Raw genomic sequence first — 26,910 nt, 5'->3', positions numbered from 1 at the left:
ACTGTGAGGCAGATTTCTTTCTCTTCTATTACAGTGTCGAATAACATGTGTTGCAGGGGAGAAAAACAAAATGATGCTATATATCTGTGAAAGACTTCAGAAATAATGCTCACGGATGTAAAATGAGTGCTCTAATAATAATTAAAATCTTGTTAAAAGGTAAATATATATATTTTTTTTCATAGTAAAAGAGCCAGAGTGAGAGAATAGTTGATGGAAAAATTTTACCTTTCTATTTCTGGTGGCTTGCATTGCAGTGAGGATTGCTCATTGCATAAATCCTGCAGGAGTATCTATCAGAAGCATCTTCCCTTGAAAAGGGAAAAAGTAGTAAAAAGAGGTAAAAACCTGTATTTCACAAGAATCAAAGTGGGGAAAAAAAACAACAAGAAGTTAATTCTAAGATTATACATGTACAGGGCATAAAGGGAGCTGACATGGAGAATTTTCCTGTTCACTTGAACTGATTCATACAGGAATGCTTGAGTGTTTTTGCACAAAATTTGATAGTACTTTAGGTGAGGAATTGATTTTGCTCAGGTGAGTTGTGGCCTCAGATGGCTTTGTTTGTTCCTGCTATAGCTTTGTTAGCAGACCTTTACAGACTGTGGGTCCTGGCTTTTTCAAAATCACTTCCATGTAGATTTGCTTACCATCCATTTTATTCTTGTCCTGCTTCTTGACTTGTAACCCATGCAGCTTCAGCCATCCTGTACTTCAACAAAAGGAGGGTGCTGAGAATCAGGCTGAGAGGATGGCTTTGTGACAGCATCTGACATGCAGGTGATTCAACACTTCTGTGGTTAGTGACATCTGGATGATAGAGACCTTTTTGTGCGTCTATTCATCCCACAGTCAAAACTATGATGAAATAGACTGGTTTTGTTTTGTTAAGTTTTGTGGGTTTTTTTAGTGTTTGTTTGTTTTTCCCAGTTTGTTTGATTTGTCAAATTCAGTGGCTGCCTTCAATCAACACTCAGTAATTTGCAGAATTGAAAGATCACAGTGTAAAAACTTGGAGCTATACTATTTCCACACTAGGAACAGTTCCTTTATTCCTGTGCGCTGTTGTACACCTACAATTTCCTTGCAACTGAAGGCTTTGCAGGTTGGTTGTGAGTAGTTACTTAAATATCTTTTTCAGTAAATAACAATCTAAAGAATGTATCTCCAGCCTCATGGCTTACTAGATCCACAGTGAGTGAAGAAAAATCGTCTTGTGCAGCATATGCATGTTCTCTGAAAGAATGTATTCTGTTTATTTCTGTGGAAACAACACCAGATACAAAGAGCATAATTACACTATTTGATAGAGCACATTCTCAACTACAAAATACCATTTTTTTTCAGTGTATTCACCACCATGAACTGTGTGTTTTTTACCAGTGATGAACAACAGCCTGCACATTGCACATGTAAAAATCTGCATGGCCATCCAGAACATGGCTTGTCTTTTAGACTGCTGTTGCCACTGCTGAAATGCACCACCTGTCACCTCAGTGCGCTCACATCCACTGTTTAGTCTCCATCAGTGGTCAGCAAATGTCAGTGGGTGCCATTTTTTTCTGCATGGAGGAACTCAGTTACTCACCTTTCCTTAAAAGCACTTCCATGCCAGACACCACACTGCTGCCTTTGTCTTGTGGTACCAAAATTTGGCAGAATGGTGGTGAGAAGGTTCAACCCCTACTGTCAGAGCATCTTCCTTTGACATTGTGGGCCAGCAAAAGAGGATAGGAGACATTGCTTTCAGAGCAGCCCTTGCAAAATATATGATATTGTTTGTATTTAAGTGACAAAGCATTTTTTTCATATTTTTTTTTCTTAAAATATTTTTAAAAAAGAAAACCATGAAACTAATGGGTTAATACCTTGTTTTTGTGAAGCTAAAATGTCTCTCTGGTTCTGTGGCAGTGACTGGAATTCTCAGTGAGCTTGGGAGGTCTTAACAAGTGATTTTTGACCCCCATGCCCTGGTTTCAGTTGATGCTGATGGTTTGGATGTTGCTGAGTGATGAGTGTATGCCCACAGGCACTTCATGGTGAAGAGCTGCCACTTCTATTGTGTGGGCATAGGGCGGGCTGCATTGCTATACATACTAGGCAGCGTGTGGCCTACGGGTCATGGGTTGGACATGCCTAGTCTAAAGTGTTTTTAGAGAGTCCAGGCAAATAGTAATTTCTCTTCTGCATTTGTTTTACTGTTGACTTTCCTCCAAGAACTGTAAGGAGTTAGAGAAACAGGATTTGTCTTGCTGGAATTCTGTCCATTCATCTGTATTACATCACAGTTACCTGTTTTAGTTTAGATTTAGCTCATTCTGGAGTACTTTTCTCAGTAATTCTGGAGATCACTGCTAGTGTTTTTTCTAAAGGGAGTGACAACACTAATTGCTTAGGTAACCTCCAGCTTTTACATGAATCCCAAGAGCCAAGGCTGGCTTTCACCTCTGTATGAGTTCTAACTAATCCAAACCATATTATCCAGTAATGCAGAATAACTTCATTACTTGCAGCTTTTGCTCCTTACAAATGTTGTTACACCTCACTATTAGCAAATGATACTGTCAAGTGAACCTATCCCAAATGTTTAAAGCCACTCAGAGTAATTTGCTATTAACTTGAGATTCTCTGCCTTGTAAAACATAGTAGCCATAGTTTACAATAAACTTAATGTACAATTGTTGAAAACTGTACTTTGTAATGTAAATATTTAGGTATGCTGGATCTTCAGAGTTGCAATAAGCATGTCTGAAATTTAGATTTGTAACAACAGTAGCTCTGTTATGACTTGATGTGAAATGCTTTTAGCATAATGATTCCCTCAGCAACATGTAGTTCTTCAATTCTGAATACATGATAAGTTCAAAATGTGCTAGAGAGGTGTCTGGAGGTGTCTGTGGGGTGTTTCTGAAAGTAGCTTAAACATTTTGAGAAGATCCTGTTAGATTTCCCTCCAAGGACAGTCATTCTTAACCAAGTAGTCACAAAACAGAAATATATAGAAACAGTTAAAAAATAAACACCTCCTTGGGGCACTGTTAGAGGGAATAAGAATCTTCCTATCTGGCCTGTTAACCTATCAAGCAATCTTGATTTGGTTTCACCTTCTTGACACAAATTGGAAGATTGAGCAGCTGCTTCATTTTCAGAAGAATATTTGACATATTTATCTACTTCTTGATGAATGGAGAGATGAATTATTCTGTGAAGCATAGTCTGAGTGATGAGTCTAAACTATTAGCAGGGAATTTTAATTGATGCCATGCTGAGAATGCTGCGGGTTGTTTACTGGTAGTTCTTAGCTTGGGAGGAAAAGATTTCAGTGTTGAGGCACATAATTCCTGCTCCTGTTTACAATTTGTTTCCAAAGGGAGGGACAAAAACCAGTGAGCATGAAATATTTCCTGTTTTGGGGAGTGCATTTAGTTCTACTGCCATACATTTTTTATTGTAAGCCTATGATAGCTTTCTGCTGATCTGATAAATTGCCTAGACTGATTAGTAGTTGTCAGTAAAGTGTGTCTATGTAGTGTTGTCTTAACATCTAATTAGATTTATATAACCAGCATCCTCTGACATTACTTTGTTAACTGTAATGTAGCAGACTAATTAGTGAACTCCCATAGTGTTTAAAAGGAGTGCCTGAGATTCTTGTCAGTACATTTTGATAATTTTGCCAGTTTCTGAATATGAAAAATACACATTCTAGTATGCTGAGCAGATTCTGTACCCTATTCGTATTTCAGGACTCATTCTCCTTTTTTTCTTCTTTTTTTCCTCTTTTTCTAATTTTTAAATGTAGCAGTAGTTAGTCTGAGGAGTAAAGAAAATGTGTAATTTTCACACCTCCGATAACATGCCACTTCATACTTGATTCTTGGTGTTGTTTCTATTTCGAGATACTTTTATAACTTATTATAACTTGTTATAACTTGAAGGACTAAGTAAATGCATATTTGGTAAATCAATATGTACTATGTGTGCGAATATTCCCTCCCTTACTGAGGACACGGTGTCATGGTGTTGTGTTGACATAGATAAATGGCTTGTCATTTTATACACGCCAGAATGTATCTTCTGGCAGCCCAAGTGGTATTGACCCTTCTAGTTCTGAAATAGCTTCAGCACAGACACAAGATTAACTAACAGACTATCTGTTCTTTGTGTCTTAACTTGACCAACCCATGAAGATTTGTGAAGTGGATTAATGAGTGTTTAATAAATGATGTGGAAGGTCAACAGCAGAAACAAAATGCCCAGAGAGCACTGTCATGTTGGATTATTATGACTCCTGAACCCACTACTCTGCTTTTTTGTATAGATTGTCTGTTTCCCTGTTCCTCACATCACAGACTGAGTGGTTTGACCCCACTATCTGATCATTCTATCTGTACCTTTCTGTTTGTCTTTCACTTGTTCCTGTCCATTTCCACATGATTATCAGAGCTCTGACCTGGATATACTGTACCCCATTCTACTGCAAAAAACTCAGAGGAGAGCAGTCTTCATTTTTTTTTTCTTGGGGTCTTCTAAATGAGTACTTCAGTAGCAGTAACAAGCAAGCCCGTGTGTGATTATTTTTACCTACGCTTTTCCCCTCAAGACTTCTCCAGATGCTCCTTACTTTTGTGGGTGCCTGACCTGCAGTTAAATACAACTCATACTTTCAAAATTAGTTTCTCCCTGTTTGGATTTCTGAATAAGTGTTAAAGCTGAATGTAGGCCACCTACCTACATGTGCTTTTGCATTCATCTCTTTTCCATTATTTCTTGTTTCCTGAGGCAAACTTGGTTTCTGTGGAACTCTATACATAGAAAAGGTCTTTAATCAAGTCGTATCTGTTGAGCCTGTGCTTAGCAAGTACATTCTTCTGCATTTGAAGAAGGGAGAATGGAATGACATTGGCAAGTTGTATTCATTCCCATTATTTAGACATAGAGCATGACGTGTTTTAAAACTGTAAGCAAGTATCCTGGTAATGTAGTAAAAAGTGGTTTGTTAAAATTATGTTGGTTTGTAGATTAGCTTTTATGAATGTTTAGTAAATTTTGTAATGTGTTGTTTATAGCAGGTTGCCAGAATTTTGTTGTTGAAATTCATGTTTACAAACTTTTTTGACAAAGAATTCCTAGTTTAATATATTTTTCTGAAGAGAATAAAAACATTAATGTCTTCAGCAAGGAAAGATGCTCTCACTTGCTTCAAGTAACAGCAAGCCTTCATGATCAGAGATCTTCTAAATAAATAGTTTAAAAGAGAAGAAACATCCACTACGAATGCTGTGAAACATTAAAGCAATAAAAATGTGTGAATTCGGTGTAAAATGTGTAAATGTCCAAATTACTAAAATTAGACTTCAAATAACTGTACAGCTTAATAAAGGAGACATAGCCTATGGGCCAGCTCAAGAAGCTGTTTAATGTATGTCACTGACTGGAACTAAAAGAGTACGTTGATTGGTACAGATTGCAGAAAAAGAGACTGTAAGGAGGGAGTGATTTCAGAAAAAAATAAAAATAGTGCACTGAAAAAGCAGTCATTTCTACCAGGCTGCGTAGGTGAACAGTTTTGCCTGTCTAGTCTGTGGAAGGCTCTGCGTCCAGATCTTGTGGAATCAGAAATATGGTTATTCTTGACAAGGAGCCGAGTGAAGGTGATGAATGGTGGAAGGTATCTGTGGAAAGCTAATGTTTACCTTTGTTGCATTCCATCTGTACGCTTATCTCATAGGGACTATGGGAAAAACAAATGATTCAAAATTTTGGAGTGCTCAGGCATTATGGGCTAAGGGCCCATTAAATACAGATAGCTTATTATTAAATGACACTGCAGAGCTTACTCAGGCCAGCAGTGAGCTGATTTGGGACCCCATGTGACTGCTTATGGAAGTCTCACACTGCTGAGAAGTGGTTCCTGTGAGGTCAGGGCTTATGGCTTAGCCGTGGAGTTAAACAGCTTTTAGAGCAGTCTTTGTTGCAGGATGGCTCTCCGTTATGTAGCTGGGCCAGGTCACATCCAAAGCTGCCTGCAGCATCTCTGTACCATGCCATGCTGCATACCCTTGTCTCAGCCTCAGCATTCAGCACAGTGCAAACCTACCCTCCAGTAGCACATTTGGAGGAAGTTGTAACTGCAAGGCGGTATACATCAATGGATAGTCTGAGTTACAGATCTGACCTTCTGGGTGTCACAGGATGGGACACTGCTGACTAAGCTGTCTCACCATAGTGGTGTAAGACTTGTCAGTCTTTGTCTGTTCATCAAGGCACTATAGGGAAACATGGAAAAATGCTGCTCAATCACACATTTTTTTTTCTCTTGTATGAGCAGGATGTCATAACAGGAGAAGCTGGTTCTGTGTATTCCACAGAAATTACCAAACACAGCAAATAGAGTGTCATAGAATTTCTGAAGGCTTATAAGGAGTGGCATGCTACAGGTGTGATGCATGTACAATCTGTGCAAGGCTTAGCTCACTGACAGCCATGGGTAGTGCAGTAATAACTGCAAATTGTGCCTTGTTTGCATTTTTTGAGGGCTGTTGCAAAAGTAATGCTCCTTATTTTGTTCTATTAGCTCACAATATCAGTGGTGGATGTTGGTGGTATGGCAGTAGGGGTTGAACCTTCCACAAATATTCTTTTACGTTTTGTCTCTGTGTGACAGGTGTCAGCAGAGAAAGCGTGACAAAGTGGTGTCTGACACGAAGTGTTTTTAAGGAACAGTAACCGAGTTCCCCCATGCAGAAAAAAATGACACCCATTGGCATCTGCTGACCACTGTTGGAGACCAGGCATTGAATGTGAGCACACTGAGGTGGTGGGTGGTGCATTTCAGCAGTGGCGACAGCAGTCTAAAAGACAAGCCATGTTCTGGATGGCCGTGCAGATTTTTACATGTGCAAAGTACTGTCTGTTGTTCATCACTGGTGAAAATGCACAGCTCATGGTGGTGAAATGCTGAAAAAATTGGTGTTTTGTAGTTGAGAATGTGCTCTATCAAATAGTATCATTGTGCTCTTTGTATCTGGTGTTGTTTACATGGATATAAACAGGAGACATTTCTTTCAGGCTGACCTACATATAAAGAAGCAAAATCAATATTCTGTATGGAAAATAATTAGTAAGTCATTATGGTCTTGTATGATAATGTCTTTGGTTTTGTTTAGCTGTCAGTTCATTAGTCATTTGCCTTCATAGTCCTTGAGATAATTCTATAACGCATTATTGCTGCATTGGTTTCTGGTTGCATTTAACTTATTATTTTTAATACGTCAGGCTTGTAACAAATTTAATCCTGCTTATCTACCAATACAGATTTTTAGCTATTCTGTGGCTAATGAATTGTCATAAAATAGTTCTTCTATTGTTCTTCTAACACCTCCCACCACTTCTGATTTATGTTATGACGATCATAGCTTAGGATCTGATCTCTTCTAGCATGAAACCATGGCAGATGGCCTCTTCAGGGTTTTTCAGGGTGAATGGATTCCAGTTGTTTAAGTTGCAGTTACTGGTAACATCTTGAATAACTTCTCCCTCACATGAATACATTATCTGTTAGCCTAAAAGTGAATAGGCCTTTGAATTTTTGTAAACTAAACAGAAAGACTGGTATTAGACTGAAGGCCTACATTAAAGATAAGAGTCCAAGAGCTATAATATTACTTTATTTTAATGGAGTTCTAATTAGACGATAGTTACTGGAAACAATCTTGTTTGTCTGGCAGCTGTCAAAAAGTAGATTGGTAACAAAGGAAAAGAAATTTAAGGTAGCCCTTCTAGTTTTTATGTTTTTTGGTTAACTTAGTGAAATAAATGTGTTTTGCTGAAATTAGGTAAGAATAATATTGAGACCAGAGTTGATAAATTAACAGTGGCCTCCTGATATAGCCAATTATAAGAGCAATAGCATCTAAACAATCAGTGTTTTTAATTCCAGCACTAATGACCTTTGTCTGCTATAGATACAGTATGATAAGCCTGTCACAGAAACAGTAGCCAAATTGCTCACAAGAATGAGGTTTCCATATTTAGGGTTGTCAGAGAAAGATGGCTTATGGCTACCCCAAAAATAGCATTTGACAGAAGAACTTCCATTAAAAATGCTTCTCTGACTAAGAAGAGATGTTTCTCCTCCTGGACCAGCTGTGGTCCAAAGAGGGATGTATTGTTGGACATTTCAATGAAATATGATTTTCTCTTTCCTTAAAAATCCATTTAAATTCAGTATCCATTGCCTGTCATCTGAAACAGGGGTGTTTGGTGGTTTAATTATGCTTTTCAGACATCTAACCTTTATTGGACTGAAAAATCTTTTATTTCTGTCATTATTTTTTTTAGTCAGTCGTGACCTCTGCCTTATTCAAAGTGGCTTTTATCTTATGCAGTAAGCATGCTCTTCTAAATAAACCATGTAGTAAAGATTAGGAATTTCTACTTTTGCATATGCCTTCTATGCCTTCTGTGTTTGGATAACTGCACACATAACTTTATTATTTCATAGAATCATAGAAATTCCCAAGTTGGACCCATGAGGATCATTGCTCCACACAGCATGGCCCAAAAATCAGACCATATGACTGAGACTGATTTCCAGTTGCTTCAGCAAGCTCAAAGCCATGACAGCTGCCCCGGTGAGCCTGTTCCAGGGTCTGACCACCCTCTGATGAATAACCATTTCCTGATATACAATCAGACCCTCCCCTGACACAGCTCCATGCTGTCTCCTCGAGCTTTGTTGCTGTCACCAAAGAGCAGAGGATAGTACTACCTCTCCATTCCCCTCAGAAAGAGCTGTATGCCACGATGAGGTCTCCTTTCAGGCTGCTCTTTTCTGGGCTGAACAAACTAAGGAACCTCAGCTGCTCTACATGTTTAGTCCTCTCTTTGCAGCCCTCCTTTGGACATTCAGGAATATTTTTATGACTTTGCTGTGGTGTCCAAAACTGCACACAGTGTTCAAGGTGAGGCCACACCAGCTCAGATCAGCGCAGGGCAGTCCTTTCCCTTCCCTGGCTGGCAGTGCTGTTTTTTATTCATCCCAGGGTATGGTTGGCCTTCTGCTTGAGCACACTGTTGACCATGTCCAACTTGTTGTCAACTAAATCCCCCAAATCCCTTTCAGCAGAGCTGTTACTCTAGCATCTCAGCTCCCAGTCTGTATGCATAGCCAGGATTGTTCCTTCCCAAGAGCTATGGAGATCCCCACTAATGACCAACCACCAGCCTTATGTAACCCATTTTGGGCCTATGGGCCCAATTTGTCAGCCAATTATTCTCTCATCACATTATATTTCTGTAGAGCTGTATGCTAGACATTTTATCCAGAAGGATATTTTGTGACACAACACTGAGAGCTTTACTGAAATCCAAGAAGATAACAGTTAATGCTTTACTATCTGTGTTTTCTTAATGTTGTACTTACTCCTGATCCTGTGACTCTCCTGAAGAATGTCCATGTGCCAAGCATTCAGTATGGTTTTTTTTGCATTTCCCAGACGTGCCTTTAGGGTTGATTTGAAGCTTTGGCTTAAGCAGCTTGGCAGTTGCATGTGGTTAAATATATGCAAACTCGCAAAGCGAAAACATGTTATTTGTTCTTGTTCTCAAAGCTATGTTTTTTTTCAAGACTGTTTTTTTTCTTTGTGCTTGGGAGTCAGATGCATCTTGAAATTCATGCAGGGATCTTCATGGATTAGGCAGCCTTTTGTCATTCACCTGTAGACAAAAACATGTAAGGAGTGCATACTGCTGCTTTGATTTTGAAATCTCTGAAGAGAACAGTGACATCTAACTTTTGTTGAACAAAATATTCCTAAGAGTTATTGTGAGCAAGAACCTGTAGAAAAAAAAAAATGTTGTATTTAATTAAGGTGCAGAGGTTGCTTATTAAAATGGTTTCAAACAACAACTAAAATTGAACTCTGTGTCGAAAAAATACAAACTTGGCAACATATACATACGTAAAGATATTTTGCATATTATAAGTAGCCAAAAATAGTCTCCTTCTTCTAACGTGTTGATATTCTTTTGCAACTTTCACAAATGCAAGGAGGTAGAATTATTATGCTGAGAACATGCACAGGAGAAAGAAAAACTCTGTTACAGTTTCTCTAAAGAGCCTTGAGTGATTTAAAAAATGCTTTCAGCTGCACTCAAAAGGTGTTTTTCTTTCTGCCAGAAAGAGTATGTGGACTATGGAGACAAACATTCCAACATTTTTAGGTCTTTAGAGAACAGAAAGCTTTCTTTAAAAACCTTTAAAGATTTCATGTCACCGACTGGAGGTAGTGGTTATAGTCAAAGGAATTTTACCTGCAATAATATTTACAGGTGTATTTGCATATTAAAGTCTACCATGGTAGACTTTTGGGTAATGAATGAAGTTTGAATCCTTTATTATGATCATTCAAGGATCTTGAAAGGCTGAGGGTAACTAAAATCGTGACAGTATGTAACAAAAAGTACAAATCTCTGGATTGCTCAAAGTTGGAAATGATATTGTCAATTTTGGTAGAGAGAAATTAAAATAGTCACTCTCTAGCCACTTAAAATTGATTAGATATCATTTAAAATTTAAGAAAATGCTAGTTGATTAATTGACTTAAATAAACAATTCAAGCTAGTTCTGGAAAAGTTTATAATCTTAGAGTATGGCATCTACTTTAGAGGTGAGCACTGATTCTGTGGTTATATTTCTTAGGGCTAAGTTACACCACAGCTTTGTTTTGACGTTACAGATGGGAAATGCATTTACTTGGGTATAATTGTTTCCTTTACTCTTCATGTAGTGCTGAAAACTGTCATTAAGAAAAATGAGAACATGTTTGAATTCAGAGCCTTGCATCTGCTTGGTTCAGAAGAGTTTGACTGTGCATGTGCAGTAACTATTCAAGAACACTGATACAGGTAGACTTTAATTGGTACCATCTTTCTGGGTGTCACTTGAGTTATTTCTGGGCTTGTGCGCAAGCTTTTTCTTGATTTCTGCCGAATTATATTGAACTGGAATACAGCATTGGGATGATCACATCTAATATGATTTATTAAAAAAAAAATTCAAGCTTGAATTTGAGCTTCTTATGTCTAAAAACACAGACTTAGTCATTATGCTGTTAAACTATTGTTACACTGAATTGTTCTTGCCTTACACAGCAGTTGTAGGATAATACTGACTAGTTAGTTTAGTAAAGCCTATGGCTTCCTCGTGATACAAAAGCAGCACAAACTCCTGGAGCTTTCCAATGCCTCCAGACCATGAATTTGCATTTTTATTCAAATCAGAATAATTGATTGGAAGTCACAGCTTGATAAGACTCAAACAAGCAATGCACAGCGAACAACAGGGACTGTATTTCTCTCGCCAGAGCTCTGCAATTGAAGGCTATTTGCATTTAAATATTCCTGCAGCTCTGCTTCTGGAATATTTTTCTGATATGCCAAGTCATGCAGCGTGTTAAGGTGCAGGACAAATACCATTACTTTGTTGGTCTTTGGACTCTTCAAACACAGAGAATAAAACAGTTTAGCTTAGGTAAAGAATAGAATGTTTTGTGCTTGATTAAATTCTGGTTTTTGGAAGTTGCTAGATCCTGGTAAACACTGGGAAAAGCATAAACATCTTATGTACTTCATCTTAATTCAGCCTTTATTGAGGCCTTTGTTACGTGAATCTAATTGTATTCTTGTTAAGTTTACCATTTCTTTACCCTTGTAAGATTAATGCACTGTTTTGTTTCATGTAACCAGTTACTTTCTAGTAAGTCATACTTAACTAAACCTCTATCGAATCTCTAATTCTCTTTGTCCTTTTCCTTGCCAGAATTCTAAGTAAAAGTTGTTTCCCTGAGGAAATATGTATTAAGTAATTTATAGGAACTGAATTAAGATTTTTTTCCAGGCAATTTATTTGCAGTCGTTGTTCTTCAGTTGAATACGGAAATGTAAAGTCCTTTCAATTACAGTCTTTATGGATGTAGACATCAGTTTGACTTGTCAAGGCAAAAGCAAGATTTGCAACTATTTTGAGTTATTCTGTGTCCTCGGAGGGACCAGGATAGAACTGTGGATTTAGTGAGAAGATTCCCAGTCTTCACAAGTGCAGGTAACAAGTGTGGGGTTTGATGATCTTTTACTGAGACATGATGTTAGTGGTAGTTTTTAGAATGGTATCCTTGCAGATCCTTGGAATGAGGCTTTGCTGCAGGTGCACTGCTGCCAGACATCCACTTCTTGCTACAGCTGTGGCCCACATAGACACTGCGAGCTCTAAACATCTGTTTTAAACAGGTTGTAAAATTTCCAAGAGCCTATACTTCTTGCCAGCTGACATCATAGGGGAGCAAATTGTTAAAATGTGATAGACTTTTCACAGCTGTGTAGAAATTCATAACAGCTTCAAGTAGTTACCTTTGTCATACTGAACTACAGCTGTTGTTTATGGTTTATGCTCCTTTGCCAGTTTTAAGTACTATGGATACCCAGCTGTGCAGAAAGTCATGTTGTAGAATATTCCCCATACTACGTTCATCTGTGATCAAATCAGACCTGTGTAGTACAAAATACTGTATGATCATATGTGGTATGTGGAATTGTATTCTCAGGTTAAATTGGATCATACTCACCCCAAGTATGGCTCTAGAGGTGGTGGATTTTGACTTCACACTGACACTTCTCTGGGAGAATTCACTATACATTGAAACATGAAGTAGTATAGGTTTGTTTCTGCTAAAAATTTACTTGAGATTTGGTAGGCAACAGAGGTTTGGAAGCAAAGAAAGTAGGCTGATACAAAAAGCTACTTTAAAATGCAAGCCCTAAAATAAATATATGGTAATAATTAATAAGAAATAATAGAATATTAATAATAATAATTTTATTATATATAAAATAATAATAATTTTGTTAAGTTTCAAGTGGAATGTAAGTTTGACTTGGTTTTCCTTCTACAGATTTCACTTTCTGATTGTATATTGAGTAATAGCTCTTTGCCTAGCCCCAAGTGCAGACATAAACAGAGCAGCAGCAGCTCTTCTCTTTTCATCCAGGTTGAACTGACCAGTATCACACCTCATACAGTATTACAAATCCTCTCCTTCACTTAAAAACTTCACTTATGTGACTGTATGTTAGGATATGCCATGACATATTCCATAGCAGCAGAACTAAATGGCTCTTATTTTGAAAACCTAAACATGACTAAAATAGTTTCTACTTGAAATTTTGAATGAAAAGCAGGAAATTCCAGAGACATCAAAATACTTCCTCAGGCATTCAATTTTCTCGGAAGATTTTGTGTTCTCCAGCTAGAAAAAGGTGAAGAATAAAGACACTATCAGTTGATAAATAGCCCAAACCATGTAGAAGTGAGCTAAAGTATATAGCAGAAGCTTGAAAAAATAAAAATTGGATGCTTCTTATTTACTGCTTGGTTTTGCAAGTTGCACAGTAGGACATGTGCAGACATTTTCCCTTCTGTTACTTGTTCTCATTCTCTGGATTTATTTTTATGATATGTTGGCTATACAGTGAAAAGTATTTAAAGCAGTTGGTATGCAGTGTTCTGCTAGCTCTCTTCATAAAGTCGATGAAAATAAACAGCCTCAAAGATTGCAAGACAGTGGATGCCCCAAACCAGTGGAAGTGGAAGCTACTGCTAAATTGGTGGCAGTGAGTTTAATCAGTGCTTCATTAGACCTTTGCTGGTCTGTACTCCAGTCCTGAAGGACTGAGATCATGGAAGTCTATGACTGAAATATTTTGTAATTGAAAAATCGATTAAAAAGTTCAATTACACAACACTGTTCACATTAAATAGATGCTACTTTGCCATGTAGGTTCTTTAGCATTGTGTTATGTACATTCCAGATCTATTCAGACTAGTGTTGAAGTACTAGTCAGTCAACCTGGTAGGTTACTCATTTTATTTACAATATTTCATGATGTTACTGAGTTAAACACTTGAATTCAAACTGTTATAAACAACCAGATTACAAATGCTTCAGGAGTAGTGGATTAAAAAAACACCAAAAAACTTCAAGTTACATTTTGTAATTAAGAGTGTTTTGCTCTGAAGACCTGCATTATACATTATAACTGGAAAACAGAGATGGTTGCTTATGGATGTTTCTTATATTTAATAAACAAACATCAAACTTAGTAGTACGGTAGATCTGGAATGTGTTAGTGTTACTTAAAAGGCATTTTATTACTATTACAAACTAAAATGTTCTCATGTAACTTACAGTTGGCATGTGGCATTTATTGCTCATGTGCATACATCACTTTTGGCTATTTTCAGTAATATATCCTAGTTTATCATTTCAAGAAAAGGCAGGCATTGTGCTTTGTGTGGGCACAAGTATGTACATATGTATTTTCACACTGTTGTTTTATATTTAATATATTCTACTGCTTTTGTGCTGTTTGTAGTGGTTTCAGATAACGTGCGGTATTGCGTTAAAATGCTGTATGGATTTAAATGTGATGTGATTTTAAGTTAATTTGAAACAAACATCTTTGAAAGTAATAGAAAAGTGACAATAGAAAAGTGACAAGATCAAATGTGGAAAGAAGGCACTGAATTTGCTGTCACTAAAACAACATTAATATGTGTAACCTGCGCTAAAAGTGTATAGCTGTCTCCTAACCTGCATGGCATAACCCTTCAAAGTACTTAAAATAAACATGTTCTAAAAATGTTTATTAGCCTGTTTAGATGCAACTTTAAAAGCTGCTTTTTAAAGGCATGCATCCAGAGACAAGCACACAATAAATTCAATGTTTCAGGGACTCTAAATTATTTTCAGAATTTCAGAAATTGAGAAGGGATAAGTGGAAGGAGAAAATGTTGGGCTGGTGCCAAGCGATAGCTCGTAACCCTCACAGACTTCCAAACAGCACAAGAACACCCGAAGTCTCAGGTGATGCTTCGCATAACTCTACTCTGGTGAGTGAAAAGTTGCATTTTATGATGGTTGCATGTACAAATGAATTTCAGAGGTGTTAATTATTTAAGTGTAGTATTTGCCTCTGACTGCATTGCCTCAGTGCATGAAGCCTTTTAACATTGTCAACATACTCTCTCCATTTGCTGTTTCTTCATCTTTTCTGTTATGTATGGTCCATTCTGACTTGCATGCTATGTTTATAAGTCAGTATTGATGTTTCTTTGAATGATAAAGTCTTTATGAAGGAAACAAACTGACTTGGATTGCTTAGATTCTTTGCCATCCTAATCAATGCAATGCAATTTGGTTCCTGATTTACATTATCTGCAGGTTTGCTCTTTGCTCCTGCCTGTAGCAGGAACAAAGTATGATATGTCTACAGTTGTCTTAGAGAGATGGAGTTTTAATTGATCTTAAAATATTTCATGTGATTCCACAGTAGATAGTGAGTGTTCTGCATGCAAAACTATTGATAAAAGACCATATTTTGACAATACTGAAATTATCTTGAATTGTATCAAGATGAATAAATAGCCTCGCTGATGATAAATTAATCCTGCAGTTTTCACTCATTCAAGTAAATTCCTTTACATCAGTTGACCTTTCTCAGGTGAGTAAGCAGTTATTTGTAAAGACTTCAAAGTGACCCACATGTACGAGCAAAAATTGAATATTTGTATGCTTCTCTTAAACTGTATTGAAATTGTCAGTCTGTACCAAAGCCACTGAATATTTTCAGTTAAATATGCCTCATCCAGTTCATTACAGACTTTAAAACAGACATTTAAAAAAAAGGCAGCATTACAAATTGTAAATTTTAGTTTACTTAACATAACAAACTATTGTTATTATAATTCATTTTTATCTGGAATTATTTACTTTAAGATAAAAAAGGAAGAGAAAACAGTGAGTCACAAAGTGAGAAATTTAATGTATAATATCCTCCTATTTAATTGTTCTTTTTAATTTTTTTCTTTAATCAATAATAAAGTCTAGGTAATACTAGTAAAAGGAGACTGCTATAATTAAATTAAAATATGTGGAAATTTGCATATTTTGATTTCTGTGTGATTGCTAGTAACTTACCTTTGTCTGGTATTCCAGAGGTAAGCATGCAAATCCTCCAGATGAGATTTAGCAATGATATGCTGGGAATACAGTTGGTAACAGTTGAATCAGTGGATTCAGCATGTTTTAATGTTAGTAATATAAGGGTAATTCTAAAACTAAGTTATGTGAAAATCTAGATTGCTGCATAGTTGATGAAGTGCCTAAAAAAACCAGGGTGTTAGACAGTTGAGGATAATAAGATACGTCCTGTAATGTCCTGATTCGTTATAGAATAACAATTTTCATAACAGAATATGGTATTTCTTGAGGCTTATCAGACTTTCCTCTTCACTTTCTGCTTTCTCAATGATTATTCCTTCTATATTACACTTTGTCATTATATAAATGACTTCTATCATAACCTTTTTCTGTCAGTGTCTTTCTAACTTGTGGAATGTAGACTGAAAATCTCCATTTTACTCATGAGGAACTATCTTTTCAATCTTCTCAATCTTGTCTTTTCAAATAAGTTTTTATTCTGGTTAGTTGTAGACTTCCATTGATTTTTTTTTTTTTTTCCTTTTCTGGTTAGATGTGAAGATAGACTGTAGGTGACAAGGCTGCTTTTGCTGGGAAGCAAACTTTGACCTCTACCATATTCCTTTTGTGTATGTTTCTGATTAACTAGAATTTCGTCTACTGGGCACATTTAAAAATGTTGCATTTTCGCCAGAATTCATTCTTTTAGTCTCACTGCCCTTGTCACCTGGTAAAATGTTGTTTCAGGGACTGGATTGTTGTAATTCTTGCATTTCCATCCAGTTTGTCAGAATTGCTCTTCTGCTCTAAGGATTGTATGGTTTTTGAATCCTGCAGGACACTGAACGTAGTAGTATAAAAATAGACTGTAAAAATGCTACAGTTTGCGTGTAGTATGAAGTGTTGATAGAAATGGTAATTACTATTCACCATGACAACAAGCTTATGCAGTTAAACAGAGGTGAAGCCATATGTGCATGATTCTGAAAGTGTGATTCTAAAGTATGGGTTTTCAATAGGTGTTTCATAGTAAAACTGGTTTTAACTTTACCCACCAGTTAATAAATACACTGTTGAGTAAAAAAATTAACAAAAAAACCCAAAACCAACAGTTTGTGTTCAGCATTTTAAACACAGAAGAAGTCTTTCAAGCTCCTTTTCACAGCTTCTGGTAAGGCTTTTCAGAAAAAAATTTTGATTCCATTTAAGCATAGAACCCCAAGTAGTCATTTTACAATGGCACTTTCACAGAGGGTAATGATCTGATAATTGCAACACATTTTATTGAATTTTATGAAAAGAAATATTTTCTGTCATTGTGAAAGTAAGAAGTCTCATAGAGAAGGAAGCAGATTGTGATCATTAACAAATAGAATTAGCTAGTTTTTTAATTAAGTAAATAACAGGGGTGCTGAAAGTCAGTGCAGAAGTGGATAAGAAAAGGAGGTTACGCCATGATGTCACCGACATCACATAGAGTTCAATAAAATCAATTATACCATCTCAATTTAATTGATGTTAAAACGTTCTGTCTTTACTCAAATCAAATAAATTCTGAAGTATTTCAGAAGGAGTCAGTTAAATATTGGTGGAAACATTTTCCATTATTATTCAGTTATTCTTTTCAAAATGAACAGAATATTATCCTCAGACTTTATAACTTCAGTGTAATTTATTTGCAGATTGAAGTCTTTGTGTTCAATTCTAGATGGAACTCTGTATTCAATAGAGAATAACAGGCTGATTCTGAGCTATTTGTTCCTGCACATGCTTTTCTAAATTTTAAAAGTTTGTCTTTCCTAATGTCCAAAATGAGATTTGCTGGGGAGCTATGTTGTAGCACTTCAGCTTCTCATAATAATTTCCATATTCATATGAATGTCTTAAAAGATCTGGTATGTTCCTGCTCAAATTTGAAAGAGTGACTAGTTGTAGACAGTATTCCATGTCAAGTCTTCCATTCCTAACTGCTGTGATACTAATTATTCCATATCCAGTAACATACCTATCATACTGAGTGGGTTTAGAATCACTTTATCAATAAATTTATATAACTGAATATTGATTTAGAACCAAACCTAGGCTATGATAAGACTTGATCAATGCACAAAGGCTACATCCGTTCTCAGTGTATTTGCCTCTCTATTCTTTCACAATCATTATTTTTTACTTTTAGTATTCAAGAAGACCCTTTTCTATTTAGTTTTGTTTTAAAAGATTAATTTTTGTGGGTTTCTGTAGTTTTTGTTTGTTTGTTTGCTTATTTGGATGATTTGTTTTGTTTTCCTGGTAATTACTACTTTGTATTATACTTCTTAGTATGTTTTTTTTTTTTCCTTCCATTTTTAGGATTTTATCTACTATATTTATCTTTTCTGAAGTGTGTTTATTCACACAAACGTAAAGTTTCTACAGTTTTTCCTTTTCTTAAATGCAAATTCATGTTTTTCATCTTTCTCTGACTTTTGCTAGACTGTGAAAAGAGTAATGTTTTCTTCCATAATTGTAAAGATTATGGGTCTTCAAAGCTCATTATTCTATGCTATAATATTTGCATTCTTTTTTGTCGTCTTTTGAAAGATTAATAGATATGATTGAAAAATTTCAATTTTAAATACTTTATTCATGAGTCACATCTCCATACTGCATGTATCTTTTTATTCAGTGATCCTGTAAGCTTATGTGTGTATTACTAGTTCAAATGAGTTGATGGAGATAGATATTTTTTAACTTTGGTTAAACAGTTTCACTAGGAGCAGAGCTGGGTCTTTGTGTGTATACCTTTGCCCAGTGTCTAGTGTGTATTCATATCCTAACTCAGAACATGGAGAATTATCAGAATATATGCTCTTGATACTTATGTAAATGCTGTACTGGATAGGGTATGTACTGGTCCTTGATTCAGCAAATTGTGTTAAACACATGAAACTAATGGGACATGAGCATGTCCCACATAAAGCTGACCTGTATTCATTAGTACATTCCACTTCGCCCTATTGTATTCCCCACTGGAATTAATGGGTGAATGTATATAGATGGGTAATCGTGTAAACAAATAGGTAACTTATGGTAGAATATGGAACTGTGTGAAGGTTTTTAATCAGTCAGCATTTATTATGGTATTCTTAGACTAAAAATTCTTTTTGCCATTTTTCACTATTTTTTTATTTATTTCACTTTTAATTTTCTTTCCTTGAATGGTCTTGAACAGGGTGTTCCTGAATGCTGGCTTCTATTTCAGAATACACTGGTGTTATTTATTCAAGTAACACTTTATTTAGCTTATTTACTTAAGCACAGTATTTCTGTTTTCAAGGCATTAAGTAATCCTTTTTTCAAACATTTTTTGTTCGTGGAACTTGCAAGTTACTTTTTATTGATCAGATTACAATAAGAAGGCATTTGTAATGTATATTTGTTAAATATCTGTATAGCTGGTTCAATGGAGTGCATTCAGGTCCTTTACTCTTTCACCAATATATATAGTGCGCTTTATTTCTCATAGCAACATGCAGTCACAAGGTTGATTCAAATATCTTTCATATCAATTATTCATGATCAGTTACTTTTTTATAGTTGAAGCTGTCTAGTTAGTCTCTTCCACTTAGGAAATAGGCTCATCTTTTAAGTGTGGAATTTTAAATGTGCTAACTTTTTGTAGTTTTGGAGAGAAGAACTATGTCTCAGTACAATAGAATTGTTTTCATAACTTCTGACTGAAATCTCAGAAATGATTTTTTTCCAGTGATTTTTTTAATACGTTCATAAAACATTTTAAGTTTGCTCAGAAGTTCAGAGAGCTCCAGATTATACAACACAGTGGTACAGATGCTAAAACAAAAAGAGTATTACCGGGTCACCATTAAAGTTTTTATCTGGAAAGTAAATTCTAGAAAATGTGAAAATCGGACAGGGCCAAATAATTCACCTAAATTCTTGAAAAGGTGAAATGTGTTGATCTCAGTTTAGCTCTGTGAAGCCTTCAGTACTGTTATTACCTGAATACCTATCTTGCAATGGGGAAGCCTTATTTATGGGAAGCATCAAATAATGCAAAAGCATTGTAGGTAACTTCCATGTAAGTTTGTGAAAGTCATTTCTACTTTATTGCTTTAGCCTCTGCAGTATGAACTAATGGTAACATCTGGGATAAAATTTCACTTATGATTGTAAGATACTTAACTCCTGCAAATACAAAGACATTAGTCTTATCATGGTTGTCAGTGGAAAAGTTAAATAAGTTTGGGAAACCAGTACAGCAGAGAAGATAGCACAGTAGTCACAGTGGTTTTCTACACGTGAAGCTTCACACAGGCTTTGGAATTAACAACAGGAACTAGTAACTAAAATGCGTATTCTCATTATTGATTCAAATCTTTATCTGTGTTTGTAGGAAAAGCTAATGCTATCAATTAAATTATAAATAGATATCTGGTCAAAGATTGTTGTATTGCATCTGTTGACCCAATGGCCTAAAACTTGAACACAGGAAGTTCTGTACTAACATGCAGAAGAATTTCTTTACAATAAGGGTAAAGGAGCCCAGAAACAGGTTGCCCAGAGAGGTTATGGAGTCTCCTTCTATGGAGATATTTGGGACCTATCTGTCTTCCTACCTGTGTGACCTACTGTAGGGAACCTGCTTTAGCAGGGGATTGGACTGGATGATCTCTTGAAGTCCCTTCCAATCCTTGCAATTCAGTGCTTCTGTATCTGCTGGATGTGAGAGAAATCTGCATGACCTCATTAGGCTAAATACATCTGAGGTTAATCCCCATATCCTTTCATAAAGTATGAAAGAAGAGGAGTAATAGGATGAGATTAAGAGGGGAAAAATTAGGCTAAACGTGGAATCTGGAATGAAAACATTTGTGTGTAATATCTCTGGTACCATTTTACTATTCCTGATTTTCTTTCCACGTGTTTAGCTATGTTGTTTTTTTTCCCAACCACCTATTCCTGAATGAAATATGTCCTGGTTTTTCTTTCCTCAAAATGATTATCATTTCACTGGATTTTTTTTAATTGCACTTTTCTCACTTTTTTTTTTGCTTCTGTGAGAGGGAAGATATTTATTTTTATTTACTTTTATTTTTGCATTTGAACAACATAGGAGATTTTTTCATAGTACATTTTTTGTATAGTTTCACTTTTTTCTTCTAGAGTATGACTTCACAGTGTCTTGAAGTTCCAATGAAGAATCAGTACTCCATTGCAAGGCTGTCCAACAGCTCATAATTATCATTCTCACTGTAAACTGCTGGGAGAAATATTTAATGGGAGTGAAGGTGTATTGTAGAATAAATGTGATTATGAGAATGCATTTAATGATTAGACAACTAATTTGAACTTTTCCGTTTCCCTTAAAAAGAAACCACCCACAGCAAAGAAAAAAATATCCAAGTGTGAAGTAGCTGCAGAATTGCCTCTGCTTTTGTTTCACACAGAAGCTGCTGAGTGCAAGCAGTGTAAGTCTGAGGGTAGGGTGAAGAAATTTGTAGTAGTGTATAACTTACTACTTATATTATAACTTATAACATGTATATCTAATGGATTTCAAACCTACTGTAGGTAAAGAAAGATAAGGCATTATAGGTGCTTCTGGGAGCTCTCAAATGTTTCTGTTGAGTACGGGCATGTAGTGCATTAAAGTGATATGATCCATATAAATTATATGGACTAAATGTGTAGTGGAGAAATAGAATTTCAGTTATTCAGATTTAAGCATATATTCTTCTCAGCAAATGACATTAATTTAGACTACCACATTTCCTGATTATGAAATAATTGAATTTATTTTTTTATTATGAAAACCTGAGTTTACTTAATCATGGTTGATGTTTGTTTTCTCTGGGTAATACTATTTCAGAATTTACTAATTGCTTCTTGTAATCTTTGTAATCTATAAATATTAATGCTCATGAAATGTTAATAACAGCTGATAAAAACAAAATGTGAAAAATGAGCAATTGAGTTAATCAATTTATACTGATTTTATAACTGCTTAGATAATTACTAGATTGTCAAAACATCAATAATCTTTCCTGTTGAACTATAGTAGTATTAGGGAAATTTGAATATTTTATAGAGAATAAATATTATTTTCCTTCAGTTTCTTTGCATATGTGGTTTAAGGCCATTTTAATTAAAACTGAGATGATAAAGTCTTGAGGATTGAAAATTATGTGCTTAGCATATCTGAAATTATGTTTGAGTTTGGTGATTTATTAAAGTGTGATTTTTAGGTGTAAAGTCCAAATCAGGATTCTGCAATGTCAGGAACTGTTTGAAATAACATTATTCAGTCGGGTGGTTATATTTTCTTGTGTTTTGTTTTTTTCCTGTTAAAAAAAACCACACAACTGATCCTTTTTTTTCCATGTTTTTTCCCCAGTCATTACATATTCACAATTCAGCTTATGTATTGAGCAGTAGGGTTGGGCAGTACCATCTCAAGGCTAAATATTCAATATGTTGATACTCAAATCTAAATAGGTTTTAGAAATGTTCCTTGAGAGCCTATGCTCTCATGGTAGTATAAGTTTGCATATGCAAATACCTTTAAAACACACTGTAAAAAATGCAAACTATCATCATTAATTAATTTGTTGTTTCTGAAGATCTGTTGCAAGGAACTTTTGAGGACAGGTAGTCATCTTCCTCCTAATTTCTATGCTTTAATCATAAGATAATTCCTTTTCCTGCTTCATATGAATGTTCATTGTGTTTATTTTCTAGCCATGGATGTAATCACGCAATACAACTTAATTAATGTAAATGTATTTCTCAGTAAACCTTTTTACCCGTGGCTCTGAAGAAGTGATTAAAAAGTAAATAGTTCAGCTAAGTGTAACAGTAAAACTTCGTTTCAGTGATGCAGGTAATCTATAAGCTTTTTGTTTATGTACATGCTAGTAATATGTGTCTATGCAGCAGTGGCTCAAAACACTAAATTTAGTACTAATCTTGAAAGTAAAATCTACTTTTTCTTTAAAAAAGAACCAAACAACAACAAACAGAAGAGCTTTCTTACCTAATTCAGATGGGACAGAATGTCATAAATATTTTAAAAGTCTAACTCACACCAGCAGCACTTAGCCATTCCACAGAGTCTTGTCTGTCACTGACAATACTGTGTCTTCAAATTGTGTAGGGAGGATTGCTGCATGGCTCTTGCTGCATTCTGTCACGAATACACTGCCCTGATTTTAAGCTGGCACAAAGATCTCATCGACCAACTGCAATTTCTTTGGAATTACTTAATGAAGAAGATGTAGGGGTGTAGGTGCTGTGTTTTTTTTCTAGCTCAGTTTTTAGCATTTATAGAACCATTAGCAGAGTTGTTTTTTATATATATTTTTAAATAATAACATGAATGGCAGTAACATGAGTTAATGCTTCGGTCAGTCAATGCCTGTCAGTAAAAATGTATTGCCTAACAACTTCTCAGATGTATGGGACTTACGATTAGCCCTGTAATTTTGTGTATTTAGTCTCAATTCAAAGCATTCAGTAAAGCAATTGGTTTCTTGCAGATAAAAAAAAATAAAATAAATTGAAAGGAATTTATGTTCACACATGAGAAAATTCGGTGTGCTTTGGTTATCTATGTATTCAGTTTATTTTGGGGAATATAATTAATTGCATAAAGACCAGCTGGAATAGTATCTGTTCCTGTCTATCTCTTTGTCCTTGTGTTCAGAAATGACTATCAAATCGTCTACCCAAGATAACATGCTTATGTCCAGAATGTACTTTAAATATAAAAAAACCCCACAAATCCCTACAGGCAAATATACACTTTTGTTTTTAAAACATTTTAGACATCTAGAGATCTACTCATGTTATTGTGAATTTTCTTTGTAGGGGCCATTGTCTGAGGTGGTTCTTGTTTTATTTTTCACTTTCTAATTGTGCAGTATAGGTGAATTGTTTCTTTACCAAAATATGCATGTAGGTTACTTTCTGTTTCTGAAAATGTTACTTTCTGATAGTGTAGAGGGGATCAGAATAACTTCACTGGTCTCTTTTTGTTGGTGGTGTTTTGGTTTATTTCTGTCTGCATTCGGAGCAGAATAATGGGATGAACGGCATGTGTATTGTTTGTTCTAACATAAGAGACTAAAAACCTAGTATTTGTATTTTCCTTGTTATGACTCTGTATTTTGCTTAGACAGTACAAACTGTCTTTGTCAGAAAAGAAACTAACAAGCCTTCCAGCCAGCTTGCAGAATTGCAGCATGACTATCTCAGGAAAATAAAATGGAACTTCTAGTTTAGATGTGTTAGAACTTTAAAAAGCTAATATATTTACTGTTTCCCACCTTTACCTTATTAAAGCTACGCTCATTTGAATATCTTAGACAAGGGAATTAAGCTGCTGTTTCATGTGCCATGGTAAAGAATGATGAGAGGATAAACTTTTTTTTAATGGAAGATGTAGGGAGAATCATCTATAAAACAGAAACATAAGATGTTATGTATTTACTCCTTTCTCCTTCAACCCCAATGCTCCAGTACTAAGAAATGCCAGGTTTTAAAAAGTATTGCCTAGAAAGCTGAGAGTGAAGACTGAATATGTTTATTTCAATGCATTTGACCTACGGGTTATCTTAGAAAAAGAATATTAAAGAAAAAAACAGATTCAGAAGTGTGTATGTGAGTAATGCCTGTTCTAGAAAGTTATTACTGTTCTCTGATAGTCCTCTAGCTGCTGCCTTTAGCTTTGGATGGTCTGAGGTAGTTAAAAAACTACACATTAGAAAAATATTTGTCCTGATTTGCAAAATCTTTTCTAATTTCCAGATTGGAATAGATTTGGGCAGTACCAGGGCATACAAAAACCAACTGCAGAAGATTTGGCCATTAGTATTAAACAGGATCAGTTGTGTAGTCATCATAGTAATGCACAGGGAGCTAAGATGGGAGGTGTAACAAAAGATATTTATTACAACTTTACCAAGGGCCATCTTTTTCAATTGATGTTATAACTAAGCACATTCATAAGAACATTCCTTAGCTATAGGCACTGTGTCCCAAGCTGAGGATTGCAAAGAATTAACATACTTGGGCCTACCTGATGTGTATGCATTTATTTATTTTTTCTCCCTGTATTCCTTCTCTCTATTCCTTTCACCTCACTGTGGAGGAGCAGTCAGTACAATAACAAAGAAAATCAGTCCTGTATAGGTATAATGTCAGGACTTGGGCCTGGTAAGAATTTAAGAGATTAGCAGTATAAAAAAAAAAAAAACCACAAAAGAATAGGTCAAAAAACAGGTAGCTCTTTTCTTGACAAGCTTTCATTTGTTTTTTTTCCAACATATCCTGGCTTTGTATGATTTTTATATTTATCTTTTAAAGGAGAATTGTTTGTAAAGTAAAATTCATGAAAATACCATCACTGCGTGCCTCAACACACAGCCATTACAACATTAATTTTCTAGTTTTCATGTTGCATAGTGGATACAGCCTTTATGTAAGCTGTAATAACGTAAATACTTAGGATGCAATAACGACGTAATTCCAAATTAACGTACTTCTTGCTGTAGTTGCAAAAACAGTGTTTTTCTATGAGGTTGAGTAATTAAATCAAACAATTCACTGTGTTTCTGGTTTGCTGCAATATGGCTGAGGTTGGTATTATTCATTGAACTTCCAATGTTGAAATAATATGCTTCTCTTAGATTTGTTTTCCTGTTTTGTCGAACAGTGTTGAACAGTGAAAAAGCTATGACAAAATTCAAAACTGAAGAGCTTGTATCTATATAAAAGATATATCTTTTATCTATATCTTCTGTCATCTATATAAAATATAAATATATTGTCTTTTATCTGTATAAAAGAGGTGGACATAAACATGGTTATCAAAGCCAGATTCATTCAGAATAAATTGATTTGGGTGGCCACCAGTAGATTCATCTAGCCCATTGTCAAATCTCCTCCTACAATTGCCTATAGAAGTATATTCTATCTTTGATATGCTCTTCCAGTTTGGGGATATTTGCAGTCACAAGTCCACCTCATGGAATATCATAAGATGCTTGACAGCCCTAGTTAAATATTTTTGCTTTCATTAATTCCTCCAGTTGCTTACCTTTCAATATCCATCAAATATTAACTTCTAACATTGCTCAAATTCTCTGACAGAATTCCAATGTTTAACTACTGATTGTGTGAAGAATTACTGCTTTTTATTACCATTAACTAAATCCCTGGGCTCCTGCTTTGCTGTGTATTGAAATAAGTTATCAAAACTGATGTAGGTTCTTTAGAAAGATCGCTCTTAATGCCTCCTTCATAGCCCAAATTAAAAAAAATAATTGCAAGAGTCCCAGAGGGCGAAGCATACATTTGCTCATTCGCTGTTTCTGAACAGTTCTGGGACTGTTTTGTGAATTTTACGAAAAACAACAATCTTATAAGTACTCTATATTTCATTTACACTGATAATTATAGTTTCTGTAGGTGCTGTTACCACTTTTCAACCTTTGAATGAATTGTAATTTTAAAAAAAATAAACTAGGAAATTTTATTTATTTTTTTCCTGTGAGAATTGTAAAGAATGTGAATTACCTTCAAAAGCACACGAAAGAAGAGTGCTACTCCTGACTTCTCGTGTATCCCCAAATAATCATATCAGGAGGAAATTTGATATCATGTGTAAAGGTGCTGCAAATTCATTAAAAGGAGAGAAGGGAAAGTGACATTCACTGTTCTATTCTGTCAGATTCCACTCTTCTTAGGTCTTTGCAATGTGCCTGGCCACTGAGGGAATGAGTGGCAGGGAGATGGTGGTGAGCAGATGAAAAGCTTAACCTAGATCCCCATTGAGGTGTACGCATGCCCCACCTTCAGTTTCATAGTT

At 35.5% G+C, this 26,910-nt stretch overlaps 1 protein-coding gene across 7 annotated transcripts in view; it reads left to right on the top strand.

Annotated features, from left to right (window-relative positions):
- Positions 1-26,910, top strand: part of MARCHF1 (membrane associated ring-CH-type finger 1) — a 195,752-nt gene that overhangs the window by 103,714 nt on the left and 65,128 nt on the right. For 2 of the 7 annotated variants that reach the window (XM_015860932.2, XM_015860934.2), the window contains exon 3: positions 14,814-14,953. The exons of the other annotated variants lie outside the window; for them this stretch is intronic. In XM_015860932.2, coding sequence (XP_015716418.1) covers positions 14,852-14,953 — 102 coding nt within the window. In that variant the 5' untranslated portion in view covers positions 14,814-14,851. The remainder of the gene's footprint in view (positions 1-14,813; positions 14,954-26,910) is intronic. 7 annotated transcript variants of the gene reach the window in all.

This window comes from Coturnix japonica, chromosome 4 (genome assembly GCF_001577835.2).
Source record: "Coturnix japonica isolate 7356 chromosome 4, Coturnix japonica 2.1, whole genome shotgun sequence".
Classification (NCBI taxonomy): domain Eukaryota; kingdom Metazoa; phylum Chordata; class Aves; order Galliformes; family Phasianidae; genus Coturnix; species Coturnix japonica.
Note: the sequence above shows the minus strand (reverse complement) of the source record. Positions and strands in the feature narration are given on the sequence as shown.